This window comes from Equus przewalskii, chromosome 8 (assembly GCF_037783145.1).
Source record: "Equus przewalskii isolate Varuska chromosome 8, EquPr2, whole genome shotgun sequence".
Lineage (NCBI taxonomy): Eukaryota > Metazoa > Chordata > Mammalia > Perissodactyla > Equidae > Equus > Equus przewalskii.
Window position 1 is genome coordinate 17,350,339 of NC_091838.1, and position 27,454 is coordinate 17,377,792.

General features: G+C 37.5%; 1 protein-coding gene across 1 annotated transcript in view; it reads right to left on the bottom strand.

Moving 5' to 3' along the window:
- PREX2 (phosphatidylinositol-3,4,5-trisphosphate dependent Rac exchange factor 2) overlaps window positions 1–27,454 on the bottom strand; it is a 277,989-nt gene that overhangs the window by 146,364 nt on the left and 104,171 nt on the right. Inside the window, exons 9-14 of the mRNA XM_070630503.1 lie at window positions 20,076–20,225; window positions 17,069–17,213; window positions 12,492–12,592; window positions 4,795–4,898; window positions 4,049–4,098; window positions 1,393–1,468 (exon numbers count right to left, since the gene is read on the bottom strand). Of these exons, the coding sequence (XP_070486604.1) occupies window positions 1,393–1,468; window positions 4,049–4,098; window positions 4,795–4,898; window positions 12,492–12,592; window positions 17,069–17,213; window positions 20,076–20,225 (626 nt within the window). The remainder of the gene's footprint in view (window positions 1–1,392; window positions 1,469–4,048; window positions 4,099–4,794; window positions 4,899–12,491; window positions 12,593–17,068; window positions 17,214–20,075; window positions 20,226–27,454) is intronic.

Sequence of the window (27,454 nt, forward strand, 5' to 3'; positions counted from 1 at the left end):
CAACTTGGCACAGTTTTTGAGTAACTTATTCTATTCTTCTAATGCTCACACATGGAAAGTAAAAACGTCAAAAAGAAAAAGAGTTAATAACAGATTGCTTGAATCAAAACTTTAAATATTTGTTCAGCGCTAGCTTTTGCTCCAAAAAATTTTCTTCTGTTTTCTCACATAATCAACATATAGCACAAGTTCATGTGAATTCTATAATATTGTAATTTCCATGTGAAATTCCAACTCTGATACTGAGCACAGAACCAGTTCTGATGTCACACATTGACCACAGTGTTATAAAAGGCACTGACACCAGTAAACCCACTGGATGTATGAAGCAGGGTTTTATCTAAAGGTAATTGGTTTAATCTAAAATCTTAAATTCTAAATAGCATAAATATAAGTGCAATAAAATACAAAAATACATGGTCGGGGATAGTCTAGAAATTAATATTAAATAAAAATCTCAAAATTTACGTGCACAGATGCATCAAATGTGAATTAAACATTAATATTTGAAACAAAAATAAACATTTTTATGACTGAGTATCAGATGTTATTATCCACTTGTAACAAAGGAAGTAGGCCACTTTCTTTAATAACAAAAAACTGAAACTGCTTTCAAAATTGTCCAAATATCTAAACATAATGACAGCATTTCAACCAGTAATATTCCTTTCTCCAAACCAGTAAGTTCTGTCAAAGTGGATATCAATTTTCTTAGCCTTTTTTTAATCAATGGAAAACATGTGATCATTTATTAGTTGACCTAATATGATAAAACATTTAAATACATTTATATTTGAATATCTATTATGATGGCTAGATGCCCTGATTTGCGAATAACATTTTCTCAATACCAGCTGCCAGTTCCCACATTCTGAGAAGCAGAGCAACAATAGCAACAACAAATTTCGTACTTTCCCATTTGAAATGTATGCAGGTGAATATTAAAGCTCATCTTATCAAAGCACAACGACTATCTAACAGAGAAAAAGGCAGAGCGAGATTAGAATAACTTGCTTAGACTAATAAACAGACACTTTACAACAAATTAGTGAACAAACATGCCAAAAATTTTAGCACACGCATATAGCTATTCTTCAGTGATTTTCAAATTACACTTAGTTTTTTTGATGGATCTCAACTAATATTTTTAATACATGAACATCTTTCTCTCGAAAGACAATACAGCATAAAAATTAAGTTTAAAGACTCTGAAGTCAGATTAGTTAGGTTCAAATCCTAACTCTGCTGCATATTAACTCTATGAACTTGGTCAAGTTATTTCACTGTGCATCATCTGCAGGCAGGGATAAAAAAACAAAACAAAACAAACCCTAACTAAATCACCTCTAAGTTGAAAGCAGCAGTGAATGTAACTCAGAAACGTCTATTTACCTGTGCAATTAACCAGTCTATGAGTTTGTTGGCCATGACCACAGATTTGTAGGTTCTTAAATGGTAATCTTTATCTCTGCAAAGGAAAAAGAAACCAAAAACATTAATCAAGAGGATAAGTGAGCACTGGGAAACATTTCATTTAGTGTCAGAGTGCAACAGAAAGTCTACTCAACATAATCTGAATTGATTGTCCAAATTATGTGTAAATAAGAAAGGTTGATGAAGTATATACAACACCTGAAAACTCTTTCATCAGCTCACACCAGGAGAAGAGACCCACAATGATAGCAAAATAGGACATTTCTTCTTTCACGTTTTCTTATATCCAAATAGATTATTACTGCTATATTATTTGGCAATAATCTAGCTAGAAATACAATTATCTCATTAATAAAAGAATAATAAATCAGAATTTCTTCCCTTTAAATCAAGATAGAGTCTATGAAAAACCTCCCCCAAATGTGGAGAATAAAGCCTCCCCTTTTCTTCCTGCTCCTGAGTCCTCCAGGAAGGCTGGATTTGCACTGGGGGCTTATTCATTTGGCTCAGCTACAGGGGAAGACCGCAGGCCCATCCTGAAGTAAACACACTGAGAAGCCTGTCATTCATTTTGTCTGATCAGAGCACGAACATCGTGACACCACATCCCCAAGGGAATCAACCGGTTCTCCACATCAGACTCTCCTTTCAATACACTTCCCAGATCAGAGAAATCATTCCAAGTTTAGTTAGACACCAACAAAGTGCTCACGATAGAACGGAGCCCAAGGGCAGAAATCTATAATTCATTTATTTGGCAAGCCTGGATCAAAAGAGAAGGAGAAAATGACAGTCCTCTTAAAATACCAAGAAATCCAAACTGCAAATAATTTGAGGTGACATATAATAACCAGCTATATTCACAGTTCTTTAGCCTCTGTCGGCAATTTACGATTTTAACATTGACATCATTTTAACCACTTTCATAAAAAAGCTCCCTGAAATATGGGTGAAATTTCTGAGATTTCAATAATAAAGGCACTAGGGCAGCCAGTAATCAGCAGCAGATTTTTTTAATGTTTTAAAATTTATCTCCACGTTTCTGATACCGCATCATCACCCATTTCATCTTGGTTTCCATAAGCATCAATAAGAAGGAAATGGACAGTCTATTATAGACACATGTGGGTCTGTAGGTTCTTCACCCAAGTAATTTTTCTCCTCACAAGCTGAGTTCACACACATTAAAAGCATGACTATCATACATTCCATCTGTTTTATGGGTTTTTCCCCATAAATTTTCCCTTGACAGCTCATAAACAATAGTCATTTCTAGCCAAAAAACAATTCCTTCTTATCAGTTCTCACAGGATGTAACTTTCTTGATAAGAAATCCCATATGGCTAAAATATATTTTCAGAACACATTTTCTCACATACGAATTCTACATATACTTGGGTGACATGAAAAATTTAACTATTACTGCTTTCCATTAGTTTAGCAGAAAAAAAAATTTAAGTACCCACTTGCTATTGACTTAAGTAACCACCTTTTAGTATTAAATTATTCAAAATATTTGCTGGGTGCCTGTGCCAGGAATATAGCAGAAAATCAACAAATTTGGGGTTTTTTTCACCTCTTTTTACTTGGGAAGCCTGCTTGGGAAAGTGGACAGGGTACTTTCAGGAGTGTTTTCAGAAATGTTAGTGGACATTGCAATACACTTTTACAAAGCAACTTCTGGAATCCTTTTTTTTTAAGCTCGTCCTTTCCCCGGAATTGGAAACCAGAAGGAAAAAACAGAAACACTGTACATCAAACATTTGGATTCTACAGCCAAGATTGAAAAGCATCTTTATTCATTTTGGAAACAGCACATCCATTCTTTGTTCTGAAAATACATTTTAGTCAATAAACTCCGAATGGCCATTTGAAATTGGTTTAATATTACATTACATTCTATCAGTTAGTGTCTATCAGGGTATATTACAAAAGTACAATAATATTCCTAATGACCTCCTCTATTAGTAATCATAGCACAAAACTCGAAGTTTTCCAGTGTCTTTCTAAAGAGATAAACTGAAAATTAATCCTGATTCCTCATTAAAAAAAAAAATGGCCTATGTCTTCAGAAGGAAAAACATGGTAGAGAATAAAATTATAAAATTATACTTCGTAACTCTAAGGTATTTCTTAATTTTTAAGTGCAAAATCTTTTCTTTGGATAAAAGACTATTAGAAGGAAATACTGGAAATAAAATACACATCCAAGATTTAATTACACAATTTAATGAAAAAAATAAATACACAAGTAATCATAATGGTAAATATTGAGAGTTAACAGTATTTCCAAATCCTCTCCCAGTCAACTACTATGTATTAAATATTAACTAATGTGGATCATTTCATTATCAAGTCTATAATTTACTGTGAATTAATGGCAAATAATTTTATAAATAAGAATAAAGAGTGGAAAACACTATATAATTAGAGCCTCAGAAAATTTAGGAATATTTTAAAACAAGTTATTCTTTAAAATAATCTTTAAAAGTAAAATTTTCACTTTGGGAAGATAAAGAAAATAAGCCAACAAGTTCCAGCTAAATAATATTGACCTAATATGTAATATAACTATTTCCTTTTAAGCTGCCCAGAACTTAGAAACCAGACTCACCTTATCACTGGAGTAAATAGACTATGAAGACGGCAATATAATCTTACGCCCTATTGCAAAATAAAGACATGTTAAAAGCAAGTAAGATCACCCAAAGGATATATCAATAAAATTTTGAAACAAATCAATTCACCGTCAACATTCTGGAATCATTACACAATCTCAACCAATTCAAAACTTATTCACATGTTACATTACATCATAAAAATAATGACTTAAATCATTAAAAATAAGATTAAATTGTGCTATGAATTTGTCGTATACATATCCATATACAAAGTATTTTTTTAATTATTTTTCTTAAAATATAAAACTTCAAGATAGAAACAGAAAATAAATGTATGCAGTAATACATCATACTACTTGTTAATTATATGTCAAAATAAATTTTGTCAAGTGTACAAAGAAAACTGATATTACACTAATTTTATATCTTTGTGTAACTTTTTTATTTAAGTGTCATGACCATTTGTTGCTACATGTGAAATAGTTTTCAATAGATATAAACTTCTGAATGGTGCACTTGCATTACTTCCATTTAGAACTAGATAAGAGAATGAAAAAAATGATCTGACATTAGAATCCATGAAATAGCAAGAAGAAATCAAGATGCTTGCTTATGTATGTCATTTAAGAATTTTCCATACCAGAAGAACCTTTTTAAGTCTCTCAACAGCATTTTATCTTGCTGAAGTATGACTACATGAATTCCGCTATTGATAAAAGGCTGGGGGAGAGGTGGGTACCTTTGAAATCACGTCCTGCATCTCATTTCTTGGATAAAATGTTCCATCGTCATAGCGAAATCTATATAACATCTGTTCTGGTTTGAACTGATGTTTATCAGTAACTAAGAACACAAGAACAATAAATTAAAATACTGACAATCTAAAAAGCGGCAAGTAAAAACAAATAAATTTATGAACTACATATTCCCAAATATTGAGACTTTTAGTTTTACCAAAAGCTTTTGTTTTCCTAACACAGTAATCCTATTCTAGTATTCTGACAGTAAGATTCATGACAAGATTTTGTTATATAATACATTTATAATTTCCATATAATGATTTAAGAACTAAATTGAGATTAGCAACATTCAGCTAGCATAGCATATGTGTTTGTGTGTGTATAGTACATTTAGACTTATATAAATAAACAAGTCTGTCTTTTCTAATTTTTCATAATGCCACAAGTTGAGCAAAAAGTGCTCTTCAAAAAGCAGATACTCCAATTCGTGAGTTCTAATTTGAATCTTAGCCCTAGAAGTGAATTTTAGCATTTATCTGTTTCATCCCACAGCAATCAGGCCAAGACCACACATACGCCAATCTTGATCATTTATCTGGTGTTTAGATCCCCGGAGTGGATTACATAATTTCAACATGTAACTGATTCCAAAATTTTAACAGTTTCCTTACACCGAGAAATGTTTTTCTTACATGTCACTTAAAATTTTTTTCCTGACCACGACAGCGGGCCTCCTTCACGTCCATCCTTAGGATAAGATTCTCATATTCACAAAGACTACTATTAAACTTCCTCCCAAGTTTTCTTTTTTCCAGGATAAGTTATTTTATAGACAGTCGAAGAAAAAAAAAGTGACCATTCTAGAAAGGAAAAACCTCAGATTACAGCTCAAAGAGTTTACATTTAAATGTTTTCTTTACAAGGAATGCAACCTTTGCAGAAGAGATAATTTGCTGCAATGGGTTTTATTTTCATGATTAGATAAAAGACTTTGACCTTTACTTTTTGCTAAAAATGTTAAAGGGAAGAAAAAGCTGTCAGAATTAATTCTCATGAACTACATTTGGTGAATTCAGAAGAAAGCCAAAAGATACGTAACATACACACACACACGTATGTCAAGTTTCAACTATTTCACCCCAACCTATCCAAACCATGTGCCTGGCTTGCGGCCCTAAAATTGAGACAGGATTGCTGCCAAAAAAAGATAGACAACACAGCCTTTTGGCATCTTTTTTTCCAGATTAAGCCAAAAAGAAAAAAGCGTGTGTGAAAGAAAAATAAAATCGAGAGAAATATTTTGGAATCCTATAGCATGTTTCAAGACCAGTTATTTATTTCTCCTATGCAATCTGCTTATTCCCATTTTTATCCCTTAACATTCATTGAAATAAATTATTGTCTTGAAATTCCAAAATTCAAGGAAATGTTGGGCCCAAATGTCTCTTGCCACAATCAAACATTAGTGGTGGTTTGACCTATTCAAAATGGAGTGCTTAGTTGTAAGGCAAACTCTTGTGACTTTGATAATTTAATCTTGCTTAAATAAGCAACTTTTAGTGTTGCCTTGGAAAGAGAGTAAATACTTCTGCATTCAAATTCACTCCTCCAACTTCTCAAAATGGGTTTACTAACTGAGGAGAGTTCAGGTAATCTTGTGAGAAAGGTTGCTTGACGCCATGTTTTAAACAGCTATGTGATGTGGTGATATTACCAGGGATGTACTGGTAAATGTTTAATAACTGGCTCTCTAGGTGGTGGGGAAAAGCAGCATTGATGTGTAGCATTCGTCAGTTTCGACGGTATTAAATCCTCCCACACTGGCCAATTGCAAGTTTCCAAAATAAAGTCACTGAACACCGAGTTAGATGTACAGTGGCACATTATTTAGTATTTCCATCATACAGAAATAATAGCTATAAATAACACCAGGAACATAGATAACAATAAAATGTAGTAAAATAATTAGGAAGCGATGAGTTTTAAGAATATGTTACCTCTGTTGTTAATATATTTCTGTACTTATATGCGAATTTTTAATAATAGCTGTGCTTAATAACCAGCTTGCAAATTTTTAAAAAATTTAATTACCAACTGTCTCAAGCTTATACAAGCCAACTTCAGCCCCCACTGGATATGAGGTCTCTGAATTCTCACATGATCATTTATAATGTAAATAGGAGAGGCAGACAAGAAGAATATTGTCAGCATGTCACAGAGAAAGCATATGCTGCCTCAACCCAAGAATTCCTACTACAGCAAGGCTTCTCCTCTGATGAAGTTCTCAACAATATTTGTAGTGTGAACTACTTGCAATAGTCAACTTTTTTTCGCTTGCTCTCTTTAAAACAGATGGTTCATTCAACTTTATTTTAGGAATTCTATTTTCACTAAAATGCAGCTGGAACAACATACTAATGAAACAAGCATGTTTGGCTCATATTTCATCATTCTAATAAAATTATTAATGTGAAATTGCATAATATGTTCTCTTACTCTCAGTTGGGGGGAATCTGTATTAGTTATTTAGTTATTAGTTATATTAATTTCAGACAAACAAAAAAATTATTTCTAGTGACAAAAATTCAGTATGCCAAAGCTGAAATTACAACTGATCAAATTATGATAATAGTAATAGCACACGCCACTAAAATCAAACTGTGACGAAGGGAACAATATTAATAGAGAGAACTCAGCGTTATATTTCTCAGAAAAAGAGCTCATCAGGTTATAAATACCATTGTTCAAAACGAGTTAAGTTCTAATAAATACTCAAAGCATCTTACATTTGAAATTTCAAATAAATAAGTTTTAATGCAGAATTCATCTACTACTTCCTTTTCAAAATTGTATTGTTGGAGAAAAGTGGTGTCAGATGTACAGGGGTTAAGTTGAGTAGGAATGAAATTCTCCCACACTGATACCGCTTCCAAAAGAAATGTTTTTTATTTTTTTTCTTTTTCGAGGGAGGCAATTAAAAATAGTGTGAGAAACATTTTAACAGAATAAACAATGGTGATTCCCTTTCTGTGGAACTCTGTGATTCCTTCAAAATCTTTCTGCAGTCATGAACTGAAGAGTAGGGCAGACTCTAATAGACGATGTTCATGAAGATATTTAATAAATATTATTCCAACTCTGTACTAATTTAGAATTGACTTGAATGCACTTGACTAGCTATTCATGTCTTCAGGCAAAGTAATAACAGTTTTGTTATTGCAAAGTAAGTAAAATGCCCCCCATAATAGTTATATCTTCAATTTTCAGAACCCAATTCACCATGCAAATAAGCAACTATTTCTTATACAATTCCTAGACCACCTTTGTTGAAACACGAAAGCATGAGTGGGAAGAAAACTTGAAAATAACCTACAGCTCCTTTGAAAGGATGTCCTCTCCCTACACCCTGACCCTTTCCAGCTTTGAGAATTTCTATAACCCACTTTTATCTATTACAAGGTACCCCATAGTCAAAAAGGAAAATATTGTGACAAACTCAATGTAGCTCTTTCTAGAATACAGTAAATAATCCCACAGAGGTACAAAAAGTTGCACATCCATCATTTTAAAACAATTTAAATAGCATCAATTGTTGATAGATAGCTTAAGATAATATTTTCCTGTTCCATCTAACTTATAAACATTTAAATCACTCAAATTAACAATAGAAGTCACAAAAACGTCAATTGAAAATAGATATATTAAAAGTTATTTTTGTAACTATATACTCATACCATTGTAAAACATTAACAAATACATATATGATTACTCTGTTTTTAATATAATTCCAGAGATCTTATATTGACCTGGGAGCTATGTCTCAGTGGCAGAAATTGGGTTGTTGTCCACCAAACCCGTTTAGCTTTTCTAGGCATGCGTCTACACTACATTGTTAAGTTTCCCTTGAAGTCAATGGTGGTCATGTAAGCGAGCTGCCTCCAAGGACATGCGCACAAAAGTGATGCACAATGGGAAGTGTGCAGGACTATTACAAAGAAAAAAAACAAACAAAAACCTCCACGACTCCTTCAAGCTGAGCTTTAGGATCCCTGCATTGAAGATGGCTGAGCCCCGTCAGGCACCAAAGTCCTGCATGGGGCAGAGCACCAAACGCCATCCTCCACCACTGACTGGACTTTCCATGAGTGAAAAATTAGCTTCTATAACGTAAGCCACTGTATTGAGGAGGTATATTTGTTACAGCAGCTAGTGTCAACTGATACTGTTTTCCTTCTCAAGAGTCCCTCCAAAAACTTAGTTCTCCCATCCTAATAGACTTCTGCCTTTCCATAAGGGAATATACCAGCAGCTGGATTTCTTCACGGATAAGGGAAAAGGGTTCTAGGTATTTTCAACACAAGCATCTTTGCCACAGGGAGTTTTAGCTGCAAGGCAACTTTGCCGTAAAAGACAAAATTATGAAAAGTAAAGAGTTACATTTAAAAAGACATAATGAAACATGAAAAATTAATGACAAAATTAAAAACACGACTGCAAAATATGAAAATACAGAATATTTGAATACAAATATTTGAACATTTAAATGTGTGTAGATTCATGGCAATATTACACAAAGAACTGATTTTATTTTGCAGATTGTTACCTAAGCACTTTGTCTCCCAAGGCTTTTGTTCACACTATTATCCTTTTTTATTGCTTGTTGATTCCTCTCCTTATTCAGCATCGCCATTTTTTTCTTATTTCCACTAAGTTGTCCTCCTTCATTAAGAGAGGTATCAGTTTCATCCAAACACCAGCATGCATATTTGTGGCCAAGTGAAAACAATATGAACCAAATGAAAACCATTTGGAACCAAATGAAACCAAAACTGTCAATCAACCAGTTAATTTATCTTTTACAGAAAAATTGCCTTTTTGGTCAATTAGTCGTGCGGTGAAAATGTTTGCAGTGAAACTACTTGTGGCAAAGATATTTATGGCAAAAATACTAGACAAGGGTAAAAAGACAGGCTTAAAACTACTTGACCATAAGAAAAAGAGGCTGCTCCTTCATCTTTCCATATCTTAAAGTACCTAGCATAATATCTTACATATAGAATGCAGGAAAGTGTCAGTAAAGAAAGAAAGAAAAAGTGCCCAAAACAGATTTTCCTTTCTTTGCTCTACAAAGAAGTGGCAATACACAGTCTCTGCACATATAGAGTCTAAAGGGGAAAGGAATTACCATTTCTCAAGGTCAATGACTGTATAGAAAACTCTACATGCCACCTATCTGAGCTTCAATGGACTGCAGGATAAAACAAATACATTCCATTCTTGTCCCAAATGTATGCTTGGACTTGAGGTTAGAGGACAGGAAAGAGGAGCAGAAAAGACGAAAGCCACCTAGCTCAACATATTTTCATTTTTACTTATAAGTTTCTGTATGATGCTTTCCTAGTGCACTAGATGCTAAAAGCTTTAATGCTTTTAATGCTAAAAGTTTTAATGGTGCTAATGAATCAAGTACAAAAATCATACACAATTTATCGGTGTTACCCATTTGCTCCAAATATAATCAGTCATTTATTCATTCATTTGGCAAACATTTATTGAGCATCTCTATGTGCTAGGCACTCCAGGCATTTGCTATATATTAACAAATAAGGCACCTGTTTTCATGTTTCTCATATGTTCATTGCAGGCCAGAGTAGGAATGGGAGATAAAGAGAAACAATAAGCACAATGTCAGAGACTGATAAGTGCAGGAAGAAAATTTCAAAAATTACAAAAGCAGTTTATCAGAATAAAATAATGGGACTGGATGTGCTTCTAAAAATCAGATGGGCATGGAAGACATGAGTCATGAATACAGTTGTTGTATCTCCAGCACCTCAAAAGGTCCCCAGCATACATTAGGAATTAATAAGTATTTGTTGAATGAGAACAGCAAGAGCAAAGATCCTAAATAGCGAGTCATCTTGGAGTGTTCAAGGAAGAGACAGAAGGTCAGGGTGGCCACAGTGTAATGATTTAGGTACAACACTATGTGCTAACTCAGAGAGGAAGTCAGGGGCCCTATCATGTAGGGCCTTGTGAGCCATGGTAAGAGATTTAGGCCATGGTAAGACATCTGGACTTTTTTTTAAGTTGAGTGGGAAGCCAGGAGATGGTATAAGCAGGAGGACACCTTGATCTCATATATGTTTTAAGAGGTCTGTTCAGCTGTTCCCTGGGGAGTATTCTAGGGAGGTGGAGGACAAAAGTGGAAGCAAGGAAGGGGATGATGGTGACTGGGAAGAAGGCAGGGATCCTGGAGGGGAGAGAAGTGTTCTGGTAAGGGACTTATTTTGGTGGTAGATCTCACAGAGCTTGATGGCTCGAGGGAGAAAAACAAATTCCAGATGATTCCTTTCTGGAGAGATGGTGGTACATTACTTTGGAAGCACTCAGAGTGGTGGGGAAGAATTGAGAAGATCTAGTTGTTAGCATCCCACTCTAATTTGGAAAGGAAATGAACATCAAAGCCAAATAGCCATATTTATTCATAATTCCCTGCCTTTTTCTCCTCCCCCACATTTTACATTAGAAATGCCTTAAATTTTTCTTCTTAGTCCCATTATCACTGCTTTCTTGTGTGTTTGTTTGTTATTGATGTTCTTAGGAATCTGATACCCTCTAGAAATGATTCCCAACTCTGTCTCTCGCTCTCTCTCTATCCTGAGCTTTACACACAAATTTTCAACCTCTGGAGGGCACTACTGGACGAATGTCTCATATCCAACCCACAGCCGTCCTTTATCTTCTCTCCAACCTGTTCCTCCCCCTGAACTACTTCAGTCATCCAGACAGAAAGCTCGGAATAATCTGACCTTTCCCTCTTCCTCTTCATCGCCCACATCCAAGCAGTTATCAAATATGCTGCTTCAGCTTCTCCAGAATCTCTCAGGTGGCCCACTCTCTCCTTGCCTGTGGACACAGGCTGGCGAGCCCCTTGTCCTTTCCTCCCGGGGAAGGCAGGGGCCTCCTGACGCCCGGGGATCTCTGCAGTCTCTAACCTCTCCACTCCAGGCTTTCCACTGCTGCATCTGACAGCTCTAACACCAGGTTCTGACAGCTCTAACACCAAGTTCTGTTCACTCCTCTGCTAAAAAGTGTCCATCAGCTCCCCACCTCCTTCACACTAAGCTCCACATATCACAGCCAGAGATTCAAGATCTTCCGGGGCCAGGTGTTTGCCTACCTTTCTCACCTCACTCCCCTCCCTAGCATATTCATCTGCGAAATATATTGTCTTGCCGCATGAGAGTCTCTGCTACTTCCTGAAGAGACCGCCATGACCTTCCCCACTCTGTGTCTGAGTGCTATATTTCCCCAGCGTGGAATGTCCTTCTGCCCTTCTCTGCCTGTCCGAGTTCTATTCATTCTACAATGCCCAACCTTAATGCCATGAAGCATTCCCAAATACTCTAGTTAGAACTCACCATTCCTTCCTCCACAATCACACAACACTTACCTGTAATTCTTATTCTTGCCTGTGTTGTCATTGTTCATTTTCAAATTAACAAATACATCACCTTAAACCCACACTCCCTGAAACAATATTCTACACATACTGGGCACTCGAAAATGTTGTTGCAAAAAAAGAAGCATCCTATAATATGGAGAATTATTATAAACTAAGCTGATCTCTGGAATTAACATATATGCAATTTGTGGATAAATAGATTAAATAAGTGATTAATAAACTAATTACCATGATGGATGATTCCATTTTCTAATAATGCTTGTCCCAAGTGAACACCTTCCTCAGGCCTGTGAATCTCTCCAATTTCCAACAGCCATGACACAAATTCACTGCGACAGAAATCCAAGCAAGAAGTTAAATAGTTACTTTTTTCCCCAGGAAGCCATGCATTCATCAAGCAGCTATGAGGAGCCTCCAAATATAAAGAACATTGGCAGTGCATTTCAGTAAACATTTTTTCACACATGTAAGACCCAGTGATTTAAATTGGACTGTATTCCAGAAGATCCATGTTCACACATTCAGATTTACCTGAACTATACTTAATAACTACTCAACTTGTTAAGACCGCTAATCAACATAGAGGGAAAATTTTAGAGTAGTTTAATTATAAGGTTACTATCCACATAAATGCAAATTTGGGACTAAAAAGATACAACAGATCCTAAAAACAGCTAAAAGACAGAACTAGATAGAGTAATGATGACTTAATATTAGTGATAAATTGTTTTGAATGTGGCTTTCCAGGCACACAGAACCAGTGGGTTTGAAACTCCAAGAGGGCAGACAAAACAAAACTGCATGCTCTGTGTGGTGGACAGAATTCTAAAGATGTCCTCCCACCCCCCAGCAAGAACCCCACCCCTTGGTTTTTTAATCAAATCCTAATCTAGGGAGCACTATGAATGGATTTTGCATATGTAATTGAAATCCCAAGTCAGCTGACCTTATCCCAGTGGGCCTGACCTTCAAAGTTGAGCCCTTCAAGGCTGAGAGTTTTCTCAGGTTGGTGGCACAGAGGAAGTGATAAAAATTAAAAACATGAGGAAGACTCAATGCGTCCCTGCTGGCTTTGAAGATAGAGGGGGTCATGCACCAAGGAATGCAGGCAGCCTCTAGTGGAGGGCAGCCTGGCCAAGAGCCAGCGGGAAATGGGGACCTCATTCCTACAACCATAAACAACTAAATTCTGCCAACAACCCGAATGTGCTGGAAAGTGGATTCTTCCTCAGAGACCTAAGATAAGAGCCCAACCCCAGCCCAGTAAATGCCCTGATTGTGGCCTCGTGAGACCCTAAACAGAGAACCCAGTGGAGCTCACCCAGACTTCTAACCTACAGAACTACAAGGTAATAAACGGGCGTTGTTTCAAGCCACTAAACATGTGGTAATTTGTTTCGCAGCAACAGAAAATTAATATACACCAAAGGTACAGAAAAGTTCTACTACATTGCTTTCAAACTTTAAAATTACTTGATAAATTCATTGTTATATCTCAACCGTCATCCACAAGGAATACTCCAACACGAAACCATCCATCAGAACTGTCGACCACACACATCTGCTGTGGCTGTGGGAGGCCACAGAGGACTACAGCTCACATCTTTCACCATTGCGGGGGCGGGGAGCCCCAGGCCTCCTAGATAAGAAGGATGGTGTATTGTAACATTTAGGAGAGCCTCAGCTTGGTAGTGATTTTGGTTTTTATGGCCATGTGGTATCATTAAGAGAACACTAAATACAGAGACATTTTACAACAAAATATTTGATCATGCTCATCTTAGAAAAATCTAATATTTGAACTTTTATACAAACGAATGAATAGATTTTAGAATGCTTTTATTTTTGCACAGAGGCCAGAGAAGCAAAGGTATGGAAGGTGTCAGGAAATTACTTTTCCATTTATTTCAAAATCAAAAGCAACATATATGGCTAAAGTCAAATAACCAAGGGATATGGCATTCTACAAATGGATGTGTAGTCTAAACAAGTATATTTTAAGGCAGAAGAAGTTGTTAAAGTGCTTTTTATTCTTATATTACATAAGAACCACCCAAAAGAAAAAAAACAGGTGAAGTATAGTATATTTGATACTGGCTCAACATGAGGTTGACATAAACGAAGCCACAATGTGGAAAAGAAACAATACTGTAAGTGTGAATGACCTGATTAACTAACCCAGCTGGATATGCACCCTCCAGGAGATATACATGCTCTGTAGATTTTATGGACCTTCCCAGCTGCAATAAATTGATAACTTTATTCTTATGAGCTCATTAGGAATATGATGACCCTGGGGCAGAGAATCTATGCTGATAGCCATCATCAATGACAACTGAAAAATCTGGGTATAGGGCGTTGCTCCAGTCGCTGATGCATATCCAGTAAAACTGAAGATTATCAGGAGCTAAGACCAGATGTCTGCCCTAACTGAAGATCAGATGCCTGTCACCACCCGGAGAAGAGTACCCTATATAACTGGTTTGTAGTCTTTGTTCTGTAAGGTGGTTCTTTCAAACATTAGTCAGCCATCTTCCCCCTTGCTAGGAAGCTGTAATAAAATCTCTTTCTCTCCTACAACCTTGCTTCCTGACTACTGGCATGTCTTGTGGCAGGCAGATGACCCCCCCTTGGGTGGTAACAAATTGGTTAAGATCATGTACTTTGCAGTAAGACAACCTGGATTCAAATCGTGTTTCTGCCTCTACTAGCTGTGTGACGTTGGGTTAGTAAATTTAGCTCTCTAAATTTCACTGTTTCCTCAATAACACAGAAATAACAAGAATATCAACCTCCTAGCTGTCACAGAATTAAATGAGCTGATGAATGTCAGGTCTCAGCACAGTGCCTGGCACACTGTGAGCACTTATTAAATGCCAGCGGTTGACAAGTAGGTTGAGATGGTTGGTATGTAACTAAAGCATATTTCTCTGATTCGAGCTCACCAGATTCCTGAATGTGTCATATTAAAATGACGGAATGAGCACCTTTTAAGTATGGCTATAAAGTTAGGAGCACAGAGGCATAAAGGAGAAGTGGCAGGAAAGGAAGTTAATAAGTGACTTTATCATGGGACCTACTGAAGTCACGAGAAGATCCCATCAACACTCTGCAAAAGGGTTATGATCCAGACAGAAGCAACCCCACACTTGGGCTGTAACACAAAGGTAGTGTGCAGTTATGGAAAAGGCCACAATTAACACAGCTAACATTTACTGCATCTCTCCCATGTATCAGATGCTCTGGGGAATGCTTTGCATATGACTACAACTAACTAGCACTACAGCCATATGAGAGAGCATGGGTAAGGGGTTAATCAAACCCCTTCTTCTTCAGTAAGGACAAATTTGACCCTGGGGTTAACTTTCTAGCTCTTTTTCCCTAGAAACCTGATGAAGGGAGGGTGTCAGCTCTGTTACTAGGCAGGAGCGTTATGGTAAAAGTGACCCCTGATGGCTAAATTGCATAATTATAAATACCTGGTGAGAAGCCATAGCTTGAAGTGACTCTCTTGGAAGTGAGCACGTCCCTTTGGGAACCCTGGAAATTATGCCCATGAAGTTGTTATAAAAAGTAGTGTCTTCTTTGCAACATGGGGCTCCTAAGCCAAGGTGGGCTCACACCTGCTCTTTCTCTTGCACAAGAGTCATCACCTGAGGGACTGCTGACACTAGCAATACTGGCAACACTAGCTTGCTGGCAGCTGTGTGGCCTGCTATGAGGACCAGACCCACTGGAGAGGAGACCCCAATGCTGCTCTGCAGGCACCAGGTTTCCTGTCCTACATTCTTCTAATGGGGTTGGGAGTTGGTGTGACCTACAGTCATTCTGTGTCTGCATAGCTAATTAAGAAGACATTCTGGTAGGCATTATAAGTAAGCACTAGAATCATCTCAATTTGTGGAGAAGAAAGTGAAATCTACCTTTCCCAAATCTCTCAACTAGCCAGAGGCAGGATCAGACTTCAGTGGAGACAGTCCGATGGTGAAGTCTGGGCTCTGAATCACTCCTCCAGTCTTTTATAGAGATGACATTGGCATTTATTAGCTGCATGAACTTGGGCATGTTAAACTCTCTGACCCCTAGTTTCTGAATCTTTAAAAAATATAAAGGTTTTAACTCCTAGGTACGTATTCCAAGAGTAGAAATAATGTATGGGAAGAAGCCAGCACAGAACTCGGGCTAAGTAGAGGTACCTGAAGGCGGCTGAGCTCCCTCTGGCTCTGCGTGCTTAACCAGCAGGCAGTCCCGCATGCAGCTGTCTGCAGAAACCAAAGGACACACGGTCCATCTACTCTATGCTGAAAACCCAGCGACCTCCCTGCCTGTTCCTCTGTGCCTGGCCCCTTACATGACCCACTTTTTCAAACTCTTCATCTAGATCCCTTTATCCTCAGCCCAGCTGTCTAAATTCTGAATTAACTGGTAGCTTAGATTGTGTGTCTTCGGTTCTCCAGTCTTCTCCAACTTTCAGGCCCTGTACCTATGTCCTTGCCAGACTCTGTTCCCTACAGGCAAACCCACCTGGCTGCCATACCTGCCTGACCCCAGCCTCTGCTTTGCCCCTGGGACGTGGAATGTGAGAAACTGCTGAAGTCACAGATGAATGGATGGATGCCCTAAGTTTTCTGGCTCTATGTCCATTCCCTCATCCCACTATGGTCCAGGAAATGTTGATAGTAAAGAAATATTCAAAAACACTTAGGGAAATATTTTTTAAAGAAAAACAAACAATTAAATGAAAGTTAACACGTGAGATAGTGAAAACATGAAAGAAACACACACACCCAGACTACCAACCCTACCTTCCAAGGAAGCATTTAGGGAACGTAGTCAGTTTTCTTTTCCTGTCTTTGATCAGATTTCCTTGTTTGCACATCATTTTATAAAGCTTCTCACCCTGTTCAGAGATCATTACCCAGGTATCTTGCTCCATGCCTAATTTTAAACCTATCAAAAATAAAACAAAGGACAAGTAATCGAAAAAGTCTCTTCATTCCCACATGCCTTCATTAAACAAACATCTGTCTGCAATGTGCTCGGGGCTGTGGATACAGAGCTCTGTACAACAGGGCCCTGGCTTTTAAGAAGCTCATAGGATATACCAGGGAGACAGTCAAGGCAAGATGCCCAGGGCCATGGCATCTTTGTGCAACCTGTGCCCCAAAGAGGCACAGGGGAGGAAGAATAATTGTATCTCAGACTCGATGGGTCCCGTTTGTAGGACTACATCAGCGCAACTGGACACAGCGGCCCTAGAGACAGCCTTACAGAAAAAACGGTGATATAATAGAGGCACATTCAGAGCGCCTCACCTCTATCTGAGAAATGTTAAGCAACGTTTCACAAAAGGGCCGTCTTTGAATGCACAGGCATAACTAGGATTTCCAGAGGGAAATTATTCACAAGAGCTATCTGAGGTGGAGCGGCACGGAGCCCTGGGTTTCAGGAGAGAGGACAGGAGATGTGCTGGAGGGTCAGGCAGGGTCCTTGCTCAACAGCTGTTTCAATGAACTTCACTCCTTAGGTATTGGGGAAACATCTAAGCGTTTTAACCAGAGGGAGGGGAAAGGCAGAGCTGCGCAGGAAAGAAAGTTTTGTTGCTTTGGAAACAAAGCTCAGAGGACAATGTGGAGAATAAACTGAAAGAAGAAGGGATTGAAAAGAAGGAGACCATTAGGAGTGAACTGCAAAGTTCAAGATCCTGCAAACAATAGCGAGCTACAGGGTGAAGAGGATAAAGTTGAGAAATATCTGACAGGTGGTACTGATAGAACACAGTAACGGATTAAATGTAGGCTAAATGTAGGCATGAAGGAGAGAGAAGAAATCAGGATAACTTCTAGGCTTTTGACGTGAGAAATGAATGGTGGAGGGAAGGCACATTGGGCAAAGGGTTTCAGGTAAGGAGGCATCCAGCACTGAGCAGGCTGAGTTTGGACGTTTAGGTGGAGTCCAGGGGTCAGCAGATGAAACATGAGCATGAAACTCCAGAGAGAGGACAAAGCTGGACATAAGGATTGAGAAACTGGCAGCGTAGAAGTGGAAGTTAACCTGGTGGGAAGACATAATCCAGGCACGGAATCTATTTTAGAGGAGATCAGTGCCAACATTGAAATCCTGGGAACACTGACACTTTATCAGTAGATGGGACAGCTGAAGAATTGTTGCAGAAGAAGAAGAAATATTTGAATTCTTTTTAGTCTTCTAGCTACAAAAGTTCTTACTAAAACTTTATTTTCTACAATTCAGGAGCCATTAACTTTTGTCAGTAATAGTGAATAATCCATTAAGAATAAAGTCTGTTATCACAAACAGATTTACAGAATGCTCTTTCTTTCTTTTTTTGTCTTGGGAGTATGTAGGCATAGCCATTCTGAAAAAAACAAAGATTCAATTCGATGAAAAATTCAATTTACCTTTTAAATTATTTGCTATATTTGAATTGATTGCTAGATTCAACAAAACTTAAAAGAGCCAGTTACGCATTCATAATCTTTGTTTTAAAAACTTCTATCTAGTTCTTGATCTAAGATTAATAAAAGGAGGAAGTATTTGAAAATGCTTTGAAATTCTTGTACAAATGTGTACTATGAATATTTTAATCCAGGTAGGAAACTTGTATGTTCTTCAAGGAAAAGTATCTGAAGATGGAAGAAAGGACTCTGTGCTCTGAAATTTCATCACCAATGAGCTGTTTTATTTCTAGATCTCTGGGAAAAGGAATAAACATTGTTGTGTTTCCTATCAATTATTTGGTAAAGAAACTAGCAGTTACACAAGCATTTCTATTTCTCAGCTTAATTACAGAAATATGCTCACTTGCAGATAAACTTCACACAACTGAATATTGCCAGACCAAATAACTTTCACAAATCTTGCTAAAAACATGAAGCAAATTTGAGTTAGGCTGCCTCATGTGAACAACCTCTTTATTGGGTTATATTACGTTATATTCATGGCAGTGTAACAATTTTTAAAAGTTTACATCCAAAATGCCTTATTCTGTAATTAGGATGCTAACATATTTGGTCTAGGAATTTTCAGTGCACTATTAAAAATATAGACAACAATTGTTAGAGGCCCTACAAGACTGCATGATATTACTGAAGCTTGTCTCTTAAAGGAAAACTCTGTGATGATGCATTAAAAATGATAAGAATAAAGTGAAAAGAAAATTGAACAAATTTTAAAGTAAATAAAACCATTTGCTTTAGACTGAATGCTTGTGAGCCCCCAAAATTCATGTTGAAACCTAAGGCCCAATGGGATGGTATTAGGAGGTGGTGCCTTTGGGAAGTGATTAGGTCATAAGGGTGGAGTCCTCATGAACGGGGTTAGTGCCCTTATAAAAGGGACCCCAGAGAGCTCTCTGGCACCTTCTTCTATGTGAAGACACAACGGGAAGATGGTCACCTATGAACCAGCAAACAGCCCCCACCAGATACCTAATCCAGCTTCCCAGCCTTCAGAACCGGGAGACATAAATGTCTGTTGTTTACAAGCCACCCAGAGTATGGTAGTTTGTTACTGCAGCCTGAACAGACTGAGATACTATTTAAAAGACACTGCCAACCACAACATATAATTATTTTGCTAACTATGTAAGGTTTTGCTTTTCTTTTCTTTTAGCAAGTAACAACATTAGAAGCATTCAAACTGTATTTTAGCATGGGGCTTACTTACATCACATAGAAAATCCAAGTGGATATCATACACCTTTTTACTTTCTCCTAACTTTTGCCCATTACCTGCTTTCTTGCTAAGTTAGAATCTTCACAAAGTATAATAATGTCCAATTCATACACCCACCTTTTCGCCGCTCTCTTTCTTTCAAAATAGCTTCAAACCATTCGTGTTTCTCTTCGGGTGTTTTCGCCATACACACAAACCATTTATTTTTTGCTGTGTTATGTATCTTCCATCCATTAACAACAATGTGTCCGCTACTGTGGAAGTCAGCTGAAAATTAACGGGGAAAGGTGAATGAACAAATGTCATATATGATATTACATCAATGCAATCATTCAATTCACAAAAGTTCCAAAACCATTAAATTCTTCAAAATATCTTTGCTTTATAAACGTGTATTGAAGAACATAAAAGCTAAAAAATTAAAGGAATGTTTATATATTGAATGCAGTCAATGCTCAATCATGGAATATTTCTAACTCATTAATATATTACATGGAAATTAAACATTCAAACTAATTAAAATTCCTTTCCTCTATGTCCAAAATTATTGTTAAAGTTCCTAAAGCAATAAAAGAAGAACTTTTAAAGAATTTTCATCTCAATAATTAAATATTCAAGGTATCAGGTTCATTTGCCTTTCTAATACTCCTTTGAAATATTATTCTCGGTTTCAGAGACACACTATACCCCCACAGAACAATTCTCGATTATTTAATGAACCACACAGTAAGAACAGAACAAATGAATGGAATGTAACAAGAGGGCATTTACCTAACCTGCAATAAATGGAAACCTGCAAGCGCCCATCCATTATCATTGCACACAGTTGAAACATACACATACTCTTTAAAACCGCATCATTCCATGTAATTGGCATGAATAGAAACTCTCAAAAAACTTTCCTGTGAGTATGAATTCACATTTATTGTCTTTTTCTAGATCTCATCATAATTTTGGCTAAACTGTCATGCTGGATTTGAAAATGTCAACAGCAAACCCTCCACAGCAGCTCTCTGCCTAGCAGCAGATAGAGAACAGTGACGTTACTTGTAACCAGCCTTTACCGGCATGACAGTCTGCAAAGTAAAGATTCCAAGATGGAAAAACATATGACAAAAGCCTGAATCAGCATCCACACCAATTAAGGTGACACTTTTCATTCATCTCCCGAGAGTCACTAAGCAGCAACAGTGAGTACACAGCAGGTGAGCCACAAAACGTTAAAGGTGGTTTAGAGAAATGAGTGTGGCACTGCACGTTTTTGTTTGTTTGTTTCATCTATTTTATACGGTAAGTTCTGAGTAGAGGCAGAGATGGTTGGTACTTATCCTCCCATAATCTGGTTTCCACAGTCTTTTTAGCTACAAAATCACCACATATTATCCATGATCAGAATACCTGTTCTGAAAATACATTATCAAATGATTTTGTACACTTGAGTTTTTTAAAAAAAATTCCAGGTTACATTTGAGCTAGGATAGAATTGTATTAGATATTAGTCTATATTTTATATATATGTGCCATAATCTCATGAATACTCAGTAGCAATTTCTGATAAAATACAGTTCAAACTGGTAGAGGATTTTTCCCCATAAAGAAATTAAAATCTGTTTTCAAAAGGAATTTTTGTACTTTTCTTCTTACCTTTACATATTTAACTCATGTTCACGTCCTATACAAAGTAGCAGACCCCCATTATACATGTCAGATAAGTGTCAATGGAATTAGTTAGGAAGTCAAAATTATTAGTTCATAATTACACCACAATCTCTCCTTAATACCTATAAAAATAACCAACTGAGAAATTATGATGAAACGGTGGGAAAAAAAATCAAATTCCATGTGTTCACACACCCTCCTCCCACAAGTTGTCACTGGCCTTGTGGCCGGTGTTACAAACAAGCACAAGCTTTTCAGTGTCCCCTCCCTCTTCCAAAATCAGGCCGACATCAGCCAAGCGAACCCTGGCACCACGGCTTAAAAGCTCCCACATTTCCACTAGTGTCATTACCCCTTTAAGCATACTCCAGATAAAGAAAACCACAGCAGCCGCATGCAGTCTGCAGCAACAAAACACGGGACTTACTTTTAAATGAGCATAAGGTATTCCTCCCACAGAACACAGGGGAGCACAAGTTCATGTGCCCAAATCACCAAAGTGATGCTCCTGACCCTGCAAAGAACACGCCCCGTGCCAGCCCCTCTGTAACCTGGGTCTTCCTTCCTTCCCTTCTTGGATAACTTAAGCTTGGCATTGCCTTCTCCACACCCTGCTGACTCTTCCTTAAATATTCTTCATCAGGCCATTTCTCAGCTCAAAAGCCTTTGGTAGCTCGCTACTGACTCAAGACAACACATGCAGGCTTGCTTTAGAGATTCTCCTTAAACTGACCCCACCTTATCTAACCAACGCCATTTTCCACTACATTCCAATGTGTTCTTGCCATTCTTCCTGTCTGCTGCTTTCCTCCTCGTCCTGGGCTCTCATCAAGTGACCCCACTCTCCTCTCCGCCTCATCGACTCTTCTCTTTAAAGTGTACACACATCTTCCATGAAGCCTTGCCTGACCACTCCAGCCTGTGCACTCAAACTTCCCTTGGAAATTTGTACAATAAAACTCAGAACCAGACAAGCCAGCATGTGATTGCATGTGGCTACTGTTCCATGCATAGAGAGGAAAATCATTAGCTGACTGTAAAATCTACATCTCAAGTAACAGGTTAATTGCACTACCAATATAATATTTGAAAGAACAGCTTGTCACCTAATTATTTGAAACGAAAGGATAATGTTCCATTTTAAAGTTTATTTACCAGCTACTTTCTATCATGCCAATTTAAAAAATCATAAATAATTTTAAACATGTATATACAAATGTGTGTTTATATATGTACACACACATATATATACATATGTATGTACATACAACAGGCCTCAAAATGTAGTATAAATATTTCATAATGATATCATAATTACCAAATTATCAATGTTATAAAAATAAGCAACTGATTCTCATTTACTTCAAAAGACAATGATATATAAACAGCTTCATAATTTTGATCATAGTACATTTCTCAGTATCTTCATTCCCCAAAATGAGATTTAAACTTATCCATAAAGAACAACACCCTCATTAAGATCATGGAAAAGTCCAACAGTGCTTTTCCTTAGTAGGAAGTTACAAATATTTTTTGAATGAAAGAATAATTTACCAATGGCTAGCACAGGAATTTGCAAGTTTCAATGGATCTAAAATATTAATTTTACAGGAAGAATCAAAAAGAAATGGAATTAAAATTGCCATTCGTTAAGTGTGGAATATCCAAGTTCAACAGCCTCTAGTCACTGATTTTTTCCAAACAGAGAAAAATCTAAGGGGCAGCTCTGAACAAGTCACTAATTACTTTGAAACCACACAGTTTGCAAATTCCTTCCTCTTAATTCTACAGTTTTATATGATGATACAGGATTTTTCCAAAACTGATACAACTATAAAGCTCAGTGGACACACTAGTGTCCTTTCAATAACCTGCATTTTAATAAGATAGACAATAGCCAAGTTTTACATAGTCTGCTTAAGAAACAGAGGACACTGCCAGAATACATTATTCAGAACATCAAGAAATTCATGTCTAAATAATGTATTTAACTCTTATTCTGGTGATCAACAGTAGGAATGTATAAATTTCTAAGAGGAGTTTTTAAAATTACAATCTACTCACGTTATGAATATTTAATGTTGAGAAAATTATTTTTTGGAATAAATCTTTGATTTTGTCGAACAATAGAAGAAAATTTTCTGGTATCCAAATAGCATATGAATTATCTCAAGGGAAAAAAAAGGTTCTAACTGATTTTTCCCTTTTTTTGAGGAAGATTAGCCCTGAGCTAACATCTGCCACCCATCCTCCTCTTTTTGCTGAGGAAGACTGGCCCAGAGCTAACATCCATGCCCATCTTCCTCTACTTTATATGTGGGACGCCTGCCACAGCATGGCTTGATAAGCAGTGCGTAGGTCCGTACCTGGGATCCGAACCTGCAAAGCCCGGACCGCCAAAGCAGAACATGTGAACTTAACCACGCCGCCACCCGGCAGGCCCCAAAATCTATTAACTATTAAAGAACACCTTAAGAATAAAAAATTCCCATCTTATCCAATTCAAATTTGACTACTGTATTGCAATCTATGGTTTACCCAACAATGAACTACAGACTACATATCTAAAGCCCCACATTCTTGCCCTCTGTCCAACCACACAAGTAAACTAGCTGTTAAGAGAGAAAACAAATAATCTGGCGCTACTTTTTGAATGGCTTTCCAAGCCTATACTATGAAAATTACTTCTAAAGGATTCAATAGCTTTCCTACAATAGCTCTTATGCTAGACATTTTTTATAGCATCATGATCAAACTAATATCCCCAGGAAGAATCTTCACAAAGGAATTAGGTTACAATTCACTGAAATGAGACGGATCTAGGGAATGGTAGAATGGAAATTGCGCCATAAACTAAATGGCTGCCTTCTTCTTCAAACACAGGAAATAATACTCTACCATGGGTATATTAAAATAAATATACCAATTTTTACACTTCTGTATGTCATACCGTCATTTAAGTTTTTTTCTTTTTTAAGATGTAACTATGATATAATCCAAGTTATTAAGCATTATAAATAAAACTATAATCATATTTATTTCTCAAAAGATCTGAGATAGTTAATATACTGGCTAAAAGTTTAGACTCTTTCCAAATGCAATTATTTCTTCTGTAAACGTTAGCTAAATCAACGCAATTAGTTGCCTGATGGAGCCTCTTAGTTTAGAAAAGAAAGGCATTACTCTTCCTACAAAATACAAAATACAAAAATACTCAGTAATTCTCTAACACATTCAAACAGATGGGAAAAAATTTCAATTTTCCATCACAAGTTCTAAGCATGATTAAAAACATATCTCAATTAACTCATTTTTATTATTTACACTTCAACACGGTGTAGTTATTGTCTCGTTCTGCTTTTGGTAATGAGAAGAGGACCCTGACGGTATTTGCCCATCCCTCATTCAACTTATCCAGGGCCCAGGTGTGGGGAGGACTTGATGTATGGACATTGATCAGCTCTGCTGAGATCTATCAGTATCAGAGTTCCCTCCCATTCATGGAGTATAAACTAAGAAAACTTAAAACCAGAGCTCATCAAAAAGAAATGAAGATTCCATGATAGAAATGACCAAGAGAGAGAAGAAAGTTGGTGCAGCACCTAGATTGTCTCTTAGAAGATAAAAGCAACCAAAATTAACCTCCACACACAGATGCCTGTCTCTTCACTGCTCTCCAGTGGATCCTGATAGTTCAAAACCCACATGGAGCCTCTGCTCGGTATTTCTCAAGGCACGGACAGGGGAACCCAGCAAACAGAACTCTAGTCTCAGCTCAGTACTAAACAGCTGGGTAAACTTGGACGAGTTAGTTCTTATACCTAGCCTCATTTTCCATCATCTGAAATGTTAAGGGGGTATATTAGTTGATCTTCAAGATCTTATCCATCTTCAAAAATCCTATTTTTGAATTTTCAAGTCCAGGCAGAGGATGTATAACTCTCCCAAAAGCCTAGTAGACATACGTATGAGAAAACTAAATTTTCTTTGCAGGAAGCTAAGGGAAGGTATCCAACTGCAGCCTAAAATTTCTCTAAGGGACCCTGTAGCAAGCTTTTGCAGCCAAATTGCTACAATGTGCTGCTTATATATGTTTAAGAGGAAATAAAGCCTTAAATGCATAATACAAAGTATAATGAATGTCTTCATCATATTTCAATGAAAGGTGAGCCTTGGAAGTTCAGGCCATGAGGTGCCATCAGACAACTAATTTACAACAGTTAAATAACTGGATGTCCTGTAATGTCCTGTCTCCCCAACTAATTGTTTCCACAATGCCCCTCTCCCCCAGGTACCAAAGCCTTGAAGGCTGGAATCTTACCAGCACTAACAGAACTTTTTCACAGGATTGAAGCTGAGGGCCATTTGCATAAAAGCTTCATCACCCCTCACAGGCTCTCACTCTCCTGCATCTGAACAGATACGCTGAGGACAGCATTTTATGACCATGCCTCCAAAGACCCTGGGCTCTTATATTTCTTTATCCAGTGCCCCAGTTTCCCAAAAGCACAGCAACCATTATCAAAATTCACTTAGACTCCCAGGGCAGATGGTACAAACAGTGACAATCACATCATCTGGGAGATGGGAAAGGAAGCAAGACATAGGAGCTCTGTGACCACAGAAAAGCATAAAAAGGGAAGAAAACAAAGGAAGTGCCGAAGCAACAGGGGAGAGGAGGTTCCACTGGAGGAAGACAGGGCTAGTAAAGGACGAGTGGAGGTCCAAGTGTGCGTTCCCCATCTCACTTCCTCCCAGCTTTCTACTTCACGTCAGCTTTCAGATGTTCTCTTGAGCATTCAGGTTACTGAAGCAAGACAGCTGTTCACGTTTTAGACAGATAACATTTCTAAATATCACTAAACAGTCTCCTCAGAAAAGCATTAAAATGAATTACTGCCATCTTATAAAAAATAATGTGCATAGCCTTCTATGGAAAGATAGCCAACTAGGTCCCACACGTTAGCATGAGAGCATTTGCAACTGCATTATAGTCCGCAGTACAGAAAGGGATTTCTACCTGTGCCAGCTGTCTGGCAGCTGCACACCTCCGTCCCACTGTTACTCAGTGAGGACCCCCTCCATAGGATGACTTGGCTCCCAACGTGAATGCCCCATCTCAGGCACCACCTGAGTTCCGCTCATTGCACATCTCTTCCCCTTACCTGCAGCAATCACGGTCAATATCTGAACACCAGACAATTTGTTAGGATGCTAACAATGGGACAGAGAAACAGTACACAGGGGAGCATTTGAAAATCTGTGCCCTTGACAGATGATAAACATTCGTCTCTCCTCTGGGACCCAGACAAGGCAATGAAGGAATGTGGGAGGGCGGAGCTCACCTGTGCCCCAATTCCACGTTTAAACGGAATATTATAAAGACATTTCTTAACATGGGAATAAAGCCATTTAGCAACAATTAATATATTTTATTTCATCTTGTCTCTTAGAAGCATTATCTCTGAAATTCTAATGAAAATCATTGGGAAAAGATGTGATTCCATTTACTAAACATTCATATTACAGACAACTTTTCCTTCCAAGTAGAAAATAATAATTTATTTTAACTTCATTTTACTTAATGTTTGTGACTGTGATTTCATGCACTTCTTTATCCCTACTTTCAAATCTACAGAACAAAAATTTACTATCTCTGAGTATAAAGTACTTAAAATGAGCACTTAAAATTACACAAACCACCTCCATCCACAACTTTTCTCTAGAAGCAAACTGACAACCTGTTTATAAAATTCAGTGCTCTCACCACCACGGCCGGGTTCACTTCCCGGTCAGGGACCCACACCACCTGTCAGTTGTCATACTGCGGCAGCTGC